The 12,916-nt window shown below is 34.6% G+C and overlaps 1 protein-coding gene across 1 annotated transcript; it reads right to left on the bottom strand.

The window, feature by feature from the left end:
* Positions 1 to 6,501: 6,501 nt before the first annotated feature.
* LOC111514015 (zinc finger and BTB domain-containing protein 24) lies at positions 6,502 to 11,592 on the bottom strand. Its single transcript, XM_023170242.2, has 4 exons — positions 11,330 to 11,592; positions 9,197 to 9,367; positions 8,555 to 8,792; positions 6,502 to 6,829 (listed from the first exon to the last, which is right to left on the bottom strand). Exons 1-4 carry the CDS (start codon positions 11,546 to 11,548, stop codon positions 6,546 to 6,548), a joined length of 912 nt encoding a protein of 303 aa, XP_023026010.2. The 5' UTR covers positions 11,549 to 11,592; the 3' UTR covers positions 6,502 to 6,545.
* Between the last annotated feature and the right edge of the window lie 1,324 nt (positions 11,593 to 12,916).

Genomic DNA, 12,916 nt, shown 5'->3' with positions numbered 1-12,916 from the left:
GTTGCCAAGAAACTTTCTTGAAGGGGAAAGAAATATAATTGACAATTATAAATAACAACTAATCGTAAATAATCAACACTTTATTAATGTCCAATAAAAAAAAAGATTTACTTGATATCATTTAACCAATACAAGTTGGTAACTCTGGTGGATATTTGCATTAATCTCGAGACATATCGTTCATATATGAATCTCCAAATATAGCTATAATTGGCTCACAAAATAAAACTCTTATTATTATAACATAAGAGAAAAATATTCATGTGATAATAAAATTTATATAATCAAGGAAGAACCTGCACTGGTATTTCTGGGTTTTTGCAGTATCATAGCAGCAATTCCAGCGGCAGAAATTATAGATAAACAATGGAGAAATACTCGCTTACCAGACGTATCCTTCTTGTAATATTGTATAAAAAAAAGACCAAATAGACCTCACGAATACCGATCCTACGACAATACTTTAGACCTTAGCTTGGAAGGACTTGAAGCGTTTTCCTGTTCCACCCAGACAATTTATCGTCGAGCAATGAATCGAAAGTGATCTGTGGTGCATTAAAGAAAATGGAAAATCCAAAACTAGAACCCTAAAAATTATACCATTCGAATCGTAGCATACAACACAATAAGGGAGAAGAAAGATTAATTATTTTTATTGTTTGTTTTTGCCTTACCTAGATATTAAGAGGGTTCATTTACTCAATAGTAGGTTTCCAAAATAAAATGATAAGACACAAAATTTCCTCCAGCAGAGTTCAGTGCACAAATCCATAAAAGCAGGAAATTTCCGGATTGGTATCAATATTGGAGCATCAAACTAATTCCTATATGATGATTTATATCTGCAATAATCCTCAAATCAACAGATATAACAATACCAAGTCGATGATCTCCAGTACACTCACTTATTGACTGAATGTTCTATTTTCACCATGCACCAAGAATTCCAAAATTTGTGGGACGAGTGATCAACAAACCTATTTAAAAAAAAACTCGATATTTGCTGAAAGGATTCGAGGAGACGAGAGACAACACTTGACCGTTTCTCTGTCTTTGTTGAAATCGCACCTTTCATTCGAAGGAATAGGGTAGGAGTGGCGCGAACATAGATTGTATTTGCTAGTTCGCACGGAGACCACTGAATAATATACTGGGAGATTTATAATTATATTTTTGAAAGGAAAATTATTGAATGGTAGGGAAATTTCCAACATCCGGAAATAAGTTGCTAATTATTAGGAAATTATTTATAAGAATACTGGGAAAATGGGCTGTAACAATACATAACAGAATATAACATAAGATAACATAACATTATAAAATGTTTTTCAATAAGAACAGTGTTATTGAATATAAATATATAATTTTTCTCCCTAACAACGTAAAAGTAATTAGGGAATATAAAGTTGCCTTTTTTATGTTGAAAATATATCCAGGAGTTTCAAAAATAATTTAGTTGGATTATATTTTGCAATTTGCCAAAAAACTTGATATTTTATCTGCTAACTGTTGAGTTTTCTTGTGGTTTCTCTTACATTTTTACACTTAGGTGAATGATATTGACAAAGAAAAACAGTTTTATTTCACTTGAACAATTTATCATTATATTATTGTATTGCGTTTTATATTGTATTATGTATTTAATATTTCTAATTTAGTTAAGATTTTACACATTCTTTTTTTTTTATAACAAAATTTAATTGGGACTACCCGTTGAACAAATAAATTAAAAAAATTAATGAAATAAAAATAGATGTATTAGTGAATGTGAAAATGATCTCTCGTCTGTTTGTGTGCGATAATCTCAAAAATGGCTCAACGGATGTGGTTGCGATTTTCACTAATATATTGTGGTAATCTTCACTCAACATTTGGTGTATGTAGATTGTACAAAAAATAAGGTGATTGTTCAAAATTTCGCGGGCTACATACATTCGATTAGCGATTTTTTTCATATTAGTACAAACGTCTCGTATGTCCATATGTTCACAGTTTCAACTATTCATCATGTTTAGTTTGTTGGTGAGAGGCATAAAAGTTATGGGTGTTTTACATGTTTGGCGATTTTCTGCTATCGAAAAAAACGGATCAGAGAATTTGCAACAAATTTTGTGTGAAAAAACACCCAAATAACACTTGAAATGTTGACAGTGACATACGGTGATTGTACTATGAATTTTTTTTACAAGCTTTTCACAGAAAGTCGAAAAGATGTGAATGATAACGCTCGTCCTAGACGCCCCAGCACATCACTTCATAACACTTGAAATGTTGACAGTGACATACGGTGATTGTACTATGAATTTTTTTACAAGTTTTTCACAGAAAGTCGAAAAGATGTGAATGATAACGCTCGTCCTAGACGCCCCAGCACATCAAGAAAAGATGAAAATGAAAAAAATTGTTATTGAGAATCGTCGAATCACTGTAGTATAACAATATTCAATTGAAAGTAACTCATATACAAATTGAACTGAGAGTTAACGGCAACAATGTTGAATGTTAGAACTAAATTCTTACCGGGGTTATTTTTATTGTTTATGCATCTCCATTGTAAATAATTGAAAAGTAAGATGATTCCATAAAATTTATCCCCCCGTAACAAGATAGCTTCTGCATATTTTTAGGATGTACAAGCAAATAGGTGAACCAGTTCGTTAAATACTTTGAAACATCGGTAAACTGATCAACACTTCGCAGGTCTATTATATTGCGTCCTTAAAATGCCATAACTAGTCATTCGGTTTCTTCATTATCAAACATCCTTATCTGCATAGGCGTAGTGTGTTCTGTTTCTTGTAAAGGTGACTTTGTTTTGTATTTATTAAATATATTTATTAAATATACTGTTATATTTATTAACTTTAAAATGTAAGATAGAGTTGGCCAATACTTGTTTTTCATCACATTCACACTTTATTGTGAGATAATTAGTTGACCTAGTCATTAAACTCAGACATAAATGTTCGTTAAACTCATGTATGACTGTCATTAATTAGTTCCTAGAATATTATTAGTTTCTAGGTAGATAGTAATATTTCGAAAAGTATATATAAATCACAATGTATGTAGAATTCAGTTTGTTAGTGAACACGCTTGAAAAATCTACTGTGCAGCGAAACATGTGTTGCGGATTTGTTAATCTATTCTAGTGAAAATCTCACAAAGAGTTTTTCAAAATACATCAACTTTAAAATAGTTCGTGAGGTAAGTAAACAACTGACAAATAGCTGAATAATATGATTGAATTTTTTTATTTTTATAGTACTAAGATGGATGCCATAGCAGGTCCAAGTAATGTACAAAGAAAGCAGAAGTTTATGTCGTTAGAAGAAAAACAGATTGTAGAGTGTACGAAAATTTGAAAATACACTCCGGATAGTGGAAGCTGTACGGGAATATCCGTGTCGACAATTGAACGCATTGTACGTGAAAAAAAGGTGACTGGGATTGTGCATGCTCGAAAAGTACATTGTCGTGGTAGAAAAAAATTGAATTGGACGAGTACCGAAAAATTTTGTACGCTATACCATTCATTCTTTCTTTTTTGAGAATAAAGCGCCAACCCTCGAATCCATTAGGACAATGATCTCATTCCAAAAATGAGCAAAGAGAAGTTAAGGAAAATAATAAAAGAAGATTTAAAATTTATATATGACAAACGATCCTGTAAATCTGTCTTAATAGAAAGAGAGGATATAGTCTCATGGCGACGGAGATATCTTCGCTCTATTAGAGAAATGCGTTTTGCTCACAAAAAGATTTATTATCTGGACGAAACGTGGGTGAATGCTGGTCACACAGTATCTAAGATCTGGCAAGATACTACTGTAACTAGTTATCGTCAAGCATTTGTGGACGGTTTATCAACAGGGTTACGCGGACTAACGGGTAAAGGGCAACGACTAATTGTCGCCCATATAGGTAGCGAGAGTGGCTTTTTAGACGATAGTGCACTAATTTTTTTTTCCAAAAAAACGGGGGATTATCACGAAGACATGGACGCCCAACGCTTTGAAGGATGGTTTGAATTCTTTCTTTCACGAGTCGAGCCAAATTCGGTAATAGTAATGGATAACGCTTCTTATCACAGCCGATTAGTAGAACAGCTGCCAACTATTACCACCAGAAAATCAGACATGCAGAGTTGGTTAGGATAAAAAGGAATTCCATTTTCCGAGGACATGGTTTAGGCCGAGCTTATGAGTGTCATTAAATAACATCGTGACAGATATCGCAGCATGTGGTGGATACAATAGCTCGTGCTGAAGGCATCACCATTTTGAGACTTCCTCCTTACCATTGCAAGTTAAACCTGATATAATTAATCTGGGCTCCAATTAAGGATTACGTAGCTCGTGAAAACGTGACATATAAAATTTCTGATATCCAACGTTTATTAGAACTAGCAATGGAACGGATACGGAAAGAAGATTGGGCTAATGCTGTAGCCCATATGATCAATGAAGAAGAGAAAATGTGGAGATTGGACGGGATGGAAAACACTGTTGTCGACCAAATGATAATAGATTTAAGTGTGACTGGGGATTCCTCTTCGGACGAGTCGATGGATTCTGAAACTTCATAAGCATAACATAAGTAATTATTTATTTGCTTTGTAGTTCTCTTTTTGAAGTACTGTATTAGGCATAATAAGAAAATGTAATCAGTTTTACCTTTGACACCAGGTAGCGCCACCAACTAGAACAATTTTTACGTATTTACCTATGTGTTTAAATAAATAAAAATATTATTTTGGTACACCTCTGCAGAGTTGGTAAGAGGATTATCCGTTAGTCACTTCAAGTGCGACGTTGCTAATGAATCACCTTCAATTGAAAATTGTTATAGTATATTAGAGAAGTTACTGAGGATTGCGGAAATTTTGGACATGAGGCGTGTGACAGCGAAGTTCGTTCCAAAATTGCTGAGTTTTGACCAAAAAAACCGTCGCATGAGCATCGCTCAGGAATTGTTAAATGACATTAACAGCGATCTAGATTTGCTTGAATGGGCCATAACTGCTTAGAATCATGGATGTACGGTTATGACATCGAAACCGAAGTCCAATCATCCCAATGGAAGAGCCCAGGAAATCCAAGTTCAAAGAAAGCACGCCAAGTTCGATCAAATGCCAAAGTTTTGCTCACTGTTTTCTTCGATTACCGTGGCGTAGTGCATCAAGAGTTCCTGCCACACGCACGTATAGTCAATAAAGAGTATTATCTTGAAGTTATGCGCCGCTTGCAAAAAACAATTCGAAGAAAACGTCTGGTATTATAAAAAAAAAACAATAAATGGCGTTTGCATCATGGTAATGCACCTGCTCACTCATCATTGCTTGTTCGTAATTGTTTGGCTATGGGTTTACACTCACCCTCCCCACTCTACAGATACAGAACTAAGTCACAAGCAACAGCTAGTCTTCACTATTTCTGAACATTATTTCATAGGAGGTCTCGTGGAACACATCTGATTCGACTCTACTCATTGTGGAGAGGAATCTTCTTCCGATCTGGACATTAAAAAAAGTAATTTCATCAGATTTTTCAAAAGGAAAAAATTCGGCACTGCTCAACGTCACCATGAAGAGTTGTACTTTTTTGTATAGCATTAACATTGTTTCTTATTTATAATTTGGAATTTACAGCTCACTGCGAACTATATGTCTCTGACCTTCTTCATAGACGTGCCATTGCTTTGTTGGAATTCATCAATAGAAAGAATCAATGTTTTTTGAGTCGAAATTTACTAATATATCAGTTGTGTTACTAATATATTAATGTTGTGTTGGAACTTTTTTACCGTAATACGACACCGTTCCGTCTCATGAAAGTCGTAAATAATTCGTCTAATATGGAAATACTCATACTCGGGAATATCTGTTACTAAGTGCTCTTCTAGGCCGCTTCTTTCTGGGGGTGGAAAATTTTACACCTTCGTTATTTGCAGAAATTAATTGCTCCTCTTCTTTAACCATTCTTTCAATGGTTCTTATTGAAATATCTAATACAAAATAAAAAATTGTGTTGAAATATTTATTTTTAAATTTATTTAATGTTACCTGTAGCGAAATATGTTTTATTTTTCACATTTGATGACGTATCCAACTCACATTTAACGCTTTGAAAATAATTGAACACTTTAAAAATTGTTTCACGTGCCTGACTCTTGATGACTGTTTTTTTGTTAGGCGATTAATTTTTTTGAGAATCAACACAAATTATTCAGACAATACCGAACGCCAACAGCATTGGAGGACAAGTACTGATACGCCTCTGAAGAGAGCATTTCTATGTCTTGTAAGAGCTGTACTGGGGGTTACATTAAAAATGAATTTGTGCGCATAGGGGCGGGCTCGCCATCACGTTTGGCGCTTGCTATACCTGATTCAAATATTTTGGCAATTACTACAAGAATGACGTTAAAATGGAAAGTTTTTTAATGATGAAAGGCTATCTCAGGACCAAGGTTCTTGGTACTACAGGGAAATTGAAAGACTTTTGGTTTTAACGTTTCTTTTTAATCTACACTTTTTGCTGGTATCAGGTGTCTGCCTTTTTTCGTTTCCGCGTCTGATATTCTTCAGGGTGTCGGTATGATACATGTTTTCGCAAAGCATCTCTACTTCTAGAGACATGAGCGCAAGACTGACAGGCATGAAAAGCTTCCTCATGGGTCTCCATATGAACTCGAAGATTGTACTGGTTACTGAGGTATTTTCCACATAGAAAGCACTTGCAAGTCTCTGGAGAGTCTCTTGGCGCAAATTTCTTCATCAGCGCGTATGGTTCGTCTTCAAATTTCATAGGAATGGACTCATTTATCACTGTAATCAAATCAAATGAAAATATACTTTGTCTGTGAAGATCTACACTTTTTGACAAATCCAGGGACACATAAATATAAAAATGACTTCAAACAATAATGATTAAAAATATCAGCTAGCCAATTTTTCACCTAGGTTGTAACAGAACCTTGCCTCCGCATATTTTTCAACAGAGTTTTTTTGTTTTTTTTAAGGACCAAACACAAGCACTACAGGAAAATCCTTGAGACGCTCTAAAGAGCGGTACCTGTGCGAAAGTAGCGATTCACGGTTGATTTGAATCGCTGTAGATTAAATTCATTTGGAAAAACATTTTCAGGAAGTTTATTCCACATAAACGCAGTTCTCCAAGTGAAAGAGTTCTTAAACAGTGAAGTTCGGGGTGTACTGAGTTGAACCTCAAAACGATGAGCAGCCACAGTCCGTCGCTTATTTCTGATATGTACCGCTCTTGGTGGAATCAAATGTGCTAAGTCACTTTTCCCGTGAAAGTATCTGTAGAAGAGAGACAAATCCCCCAACCTTTCTTCGATTTTCCAAACTATAAAGGTTGCAAGATAAGTTCACGTCTCCAATCAAGCGGATGTCTCTTTTCTGGATGGAATCCAGCAGCTTGAGGGTATGCTTAGGGGCGGAGCTTCATAAATGAGAACAATACTCCAAAAAAGGTCTGATCTGAACTTTATAAAGCATCAAAATTTGCTGAAGTGTGTACAGTTTTCTGGTCCGGAACAGTGTTCCAAGCTTTTGAGAAACAACCTTTGCAATTCTAGCGACATGATTGTGCCAAGACATATTATTTTTGTCCATTTTAACACTCAACTAATTTATTGAAGGAGAAAGCGGAATTATCTGTCCTGACATTATTATATCCGGTTCGGATAATTTTTTTTTTGAAAAAACCGATGCCTGAGTTTTTGTGGCATTGAATTGAACCTGGTTAGTTTCACCCCTTGTGCATATTGCCAATTGCACAAATCAATCTAATGCAGAGTACAACAGACTGCTGTGTCTGTACAACAGACACAGCATTTTAGGAATGACCTCTGACTTTATGCCTCCAACTGTCAACTACGAACTGCCTTATAAAGTACTGTTACCGAGTAGAGAGGACTGGATCCTTCGGGAGAATGAAATATTAAGAGCAGATAGTTGTTGGTTCATATTTGGATCAAAAACACTTTCAGATTCTAGTGCAGGTATTTTCAGTCGCAGACCCAGGGCAGATATATCAACCTGCCTAGGAAACTATGCGACTGTATTTCAAGCGCGAATTTATGCTATTGAATAGTTTGTGGAGAGATTGGAAGAATTCTACCTCATACACAAGTCAATATAAAATATTCTCGAGCAGTCAAGCGGCGTTGAAAGCTCTTGACTCCTACTTAGCAATGTCTAAATTGGCATCAAATTGCCAAAAACGACTCTCCTCGATAGGAAGATTTAACAGATTGTCTCTGGTCTGCATTCCTGGTCATACTGGCCTGGAAGGCTGAGGCTGCTGACTCCTTTGTTGAAGACCCTGCCAGGTCAATATATTCTTCAATGTTATAAAAAACAGTGTTAGAGAAGGAACTTTTCAATAGTAGATTTAAATTTTGAAAGACTCGGTGACTCATACTAGATTACAAAAACTATTGACTGACCAACAAGAAAATGATTACTCATCCTTATCAAAACTAAACAAGGGAACTGAGATTAAACAAAGCTATTATTCTTACTTACGCGGCATAGCCTTATCGTCAAAACAAGCCTGTGTTTTATAAGCTTCGTTAGGATTAAAATCTGGAATGGGCAGTCTGTTATCAACTTGTCTTTTTATATTGATACTTTCAGTTGTATTGCGGTCCCTGAAGTTTTGCAAATTATCACAAATTTTTATTTTTTTTTCATTCACCATTGTTTCAGTAACGCGGTCAATGTTCGTTGACGAGTCATTTCGTATATGTCTGTCATCGGGTATCTGCAAAACAAAAGTACAGTATTAAAATAGTGTTTTACATACAATGTTATTTGAAAACAACCGAGGTTAGAGTATTATTACACAGAAGTCCAATCGTGACATCACATCTTTTTGCGAACGAACAATGAGATTATTCGAATGTGGTATATATACGAGACAGCCACACATCAGTTTCAATACAACGCAAATTAGTTCGAAAGCTAAGAAATCAACAGTGGAATGAGTGCAATAATTACCTACAAGGTATAATTGTAGTATAGTGTTGTGGTTGTTAATTATTAAATAAATTTGTTACATTTGAATAACTGTACTATTTATTTATCTATTGACAACCCATGCATAGACATAACATTGGTTACTGAGGATAGTTAAAAAAACTGATGTTGAAGTATCTTTGATTTTACCTTCATATCACACAGTCCCTGAATCCTTAGCATTTTGGCAACAGACAACAAACTTGGAAGTTGTTCTTGAGATACCACACACTGACCTCTGTACACAAAAGACAAGATGGCCTTTACTTCTTCGAAACTCACATTGTGTAAAATCACGACTGGATGTGATGATTTAATCTCCTGAAAAAAATATTGGGTTCTTGCAATAAAATGAAATATTGTTAACGTGAAACGCCAGAATATGATTGAACATAAAAAAATGAAATAGACAAAATAAAATATTCACTACTGCGATTCAATCTAAACTTTTAGTCTTCAAACGAATTTTTAATAGTGAAAGTTTTTTTGACTATTGAGGAAGATAACAATTTTATGACAGTTTCTTGTTGGATAAGTAAGCAATTGTTTCATAACTCACACCTTCGAAACAATAACAGTGGACAGGACTCATAACTCACCACCTTCGAGACCAATCACAGGTGAGCAAATTCCGAACTTTACAGTCTTCAATCGCAAGTAAGTTTTAAGAATTTACCTAATTCAAAATATTCTCAAACGTCAAATTTAATCATTGAATAACTGACAAATATTACTGGAGTTTTTTTCCCACACCAAACCGTTATTTTCAACACCTCGATACGTGCGTTTCAATCACTAAATGATCATCTTCAAGAGGAAAATAAAAAACTGTTTTGATCTTCCTTACATGATATTGATACTGTTTTAATCATAGTACCTATAAGTGAAATATTCCATCGTGACATTCGCCAGAAAAGTTCTCTTTTTCCATCATATCACAGCAGTGATCATACACTATGAAGCTGTAGGAAAAACAAGAAGTTTGATTTGCAATCTAGCAGTAGAGAAAAAATTGTAGGATAAAGTTATAGGAATTGAATTATTGACATAGTTTGAAACTAAAATTTGACTGTGAGTAAAATGTTTTGAAATATGTTAAAACGATCATTCTGTTCTTCTTTGGTTTTGCGCAACTAAAACGATTCTTTTTTGGATCGGATCATCACGTCTGATGAAAAGTACGCATCCTCTACGACAAGAGGAGACCTTTAGGACAGTGCTTGGACACCGATGAGTTACCCAGGCACTTTCGAAAGACGAAAACCCACAAAAGAAAATCATGGTTACTGTACGGTGAAATCGAGAAAATATGCCAAAAATTGCAGCAGCCGGCACTCATCAACAGAAGAGGTCCGATCTTGCTCCACGACAACGTCCATCCGCACGTTTCACAAATCAACGTCCGAAAATTATACGAATTGAGCGTCGAAGTTCTGCCTTATCCACCATACTTTCCAGAACTCTCCCTAATCGACTACCATCTTTTCAAGCACTTCGACTATCATTTTTCATGATGATCGATCTTCTACCACGTAGTAACGTCTACCTTCGCCAAAATCAGGATCAAGCAAAATCGGTCTTCGTTGACTTCATCGAATTCCGAGCACACAATTTCTATGCCCACGTAATTAATCGACTATTGAATTCAATAAGTATTCAACTGCCATATTATAGTTTAAAGTAGACTTTTAAAAACGGTCAAAACTTTTGAAACAACCTAATTATTGGTTATTCCTTTTTGAATAAAATTGCAAACTGCGAATTATTCCAACAAAATTCCCAATAACATTGCAAAATTAGGTATATTCGGAGAAATGCTGTCCACAGTCTAGATTTCAAAAATCAAATTAATAAAGTAGGCATTAAAAAATATTTTCTTATAAATATCTAACAGTTGGGGTTGTCTTCCTGTTTAACCGGAATTGAAATGAGGATGGAAATATTTCCATCAGATAAAGCGAACATTTTTTGTTAACACTGCCAATTTTCAAAATTGTGCTATTTTCGGTTCCTTAGAAATAGCGTTTCTTTGCCGTGATGAGTACCCTATCTACAAAAAAAAAACAGTGAATCACACATTTCCAGAAAACCTTCCTGCGAAGGATCCAACTAAAATATTTGTAAACCCAACCACTTTCACGCAACAATAAAATTCCCTCAATGGAATGGTGATGAACCTTTTGAATAACTTTAAAAATAAACTCTCGTTCATGTCGTCCTATTTATAACATCTCAAAGCAGATGAATTCGAAATTCCGTGAAATCCGTTTACTTTTATTTTACCTGGAATAATTGGAGAAAATAAACACTGCACATGGCCAGTATAATTTTGTGAGCTTTCACTTGCCGGGATCCCACAGATAAGGTAACGTCTGTCAAAACATCACTTTCTAGAAAACAAGGCAAATTGTGTATCAACGTCGTCTCGTGATAATGCCATCTTAAAACAAATTGTTGGTCGGACATAACTATACGGTCAGTGTGTGATAAGAAAAAAAACATACTAGCCAAGTGGCCCAGAATTGTCCAGCTGGCTATTTTTAAGTTTCCTGGAGAAAGGAACAGGTGCCAGAAAATTTGTAAGCATGTATTAATTTGTTTCTCCAAAGATAGCATAAAAATAAACGTGGCAAAAAGTCAAGTGAGCAGTTAACAATAGTCTTGCGTCACCCGAATGACGCAATCAGTTTTCACTTCAATATTTGTTTCGTTGTCTTTGGATATTTTCTATATTCATAATAAAATGAAATACAATTAAAAATCCAACACTGTACTTCATCCTCACACTAGAACAGTTTTCACATACCTGAAAACTTTTCTCGACACGCGTGTTTCACCAACTAAGTACTCAGTCTTCATTACCTTATTTATGAAATAAATGCGAAAAAAAGGAGGTATATTGGTTTTACTGAAACTTTTTTCTTGTCTTTTGGAAATTCAAAGATGCCATACCCCAATTTTCACCTGAATTCAATTCGATTAGCGATATTTTATGTTAGTACACTCGTCTCAAACATATATATGTTCTCAGTTTCACTGTTTAGTAGGTATGTGCAGTTTGTTGCTGAGAGGCAAACATGTTAGAAGTATTTTACTATCGAAAAAAAATGGATCAAAATTTCTCCCAGTTTGATACAAGGTACCACGAACATGTCATTTCGGATAAAAAATCATTAATGTACGAACATCTTCAAAATTCGAAACATAAAATAGATAAAGATAATTTAAAGATCCTACATACATGCGAAAAAGGGAAAATGATGAATCTGTTGGAATCTATGGAAATAAACAGGTCAAAGAAAGATCCCAATTCTATTGTCCTCAACGAACAACTTGAATTAAACAATAGTCCTCTCCTGAACCTATAGTCCAGATCCCAAAACCTACATTATATTGAAAGCTTTGTTATGTTCATGGATTTTACAGGTATATGAAACGCAGGTACCGGATATCAGGTATATCAGATATATCAGGTATATCAAATCATTTATGCTAGAATAATATAGGTATAAATTACTCGGATTTAAATGTAATCAGTTAGTTTTGAAAATGGTATAATAGCCGAAACCGGTCAACAATAAAGAAATATAGTGGAAAATAGACAAAAGTGTGTTTTTGTAGTGTATCCTCAGTGAACATGAATTTCCACAAAATAAACAAGTCGTCAATCGAAGAAGATATATATATATATATATATATATATATATATATATATATATATATATATATTGATTGATGCAACTAATTTTCCTTTATTTTGAGTATTTCAATATTAAATTCTACAAAAAGGATTTGAAGCTTTATATCTTTATTAATTATCTGCGAGCGCTTTCGACAGTTGGTAGTACTGTCATCATCTGGCACTCTGTC

The sequence above is a fragment of the Leptinotarsa decemlineata genome, unplaced genomic scaffold (assembly GCF_025532065.1).
Source record: "Leptinotarsa decemlineata unplaced genomic scaffold, Ldec_3_MD MMD2_tig00001393_RagTag_RagTag, whole genome shotgun sequence".
NCBI lineage: Eukaryota > Metazoa > Arthropoda > Insecta > Coleoptera > Chrysomelidae > Leptinotarsa > Leptinotarsa decemlineata.
This window is presented reverse-complemented; position numbering and strand designations above follow the sequence as displayed.

What these genes read in the sequence shown, in the direction of transcription:
- LOC111514015 (XM_023170242.2), bottom strand. Translation starts at nt 11,548, where the DNA reads ATGTTTTTTTTCTTATCACACACTGACCGTATAGTTATGTCCGACCAA. An exon ending in ATTTTCTCCAATTATTCCAG is followed by an intron (nt 9,368 to 11,329) that starts GTAAAATAAAAG and finishes TATTTTTTTCAG; the next exon opens with GAGATTAAATCATCACATCC. An exon ending in AGGGACTGTGTGATATGAAG is followed by an intron (nt 8,793 to 9,196) that starts GTAAAATCAAAG and finishes TTTGTTTTGCAG; the next exon opens with ATACCCGATGACAGACATAT.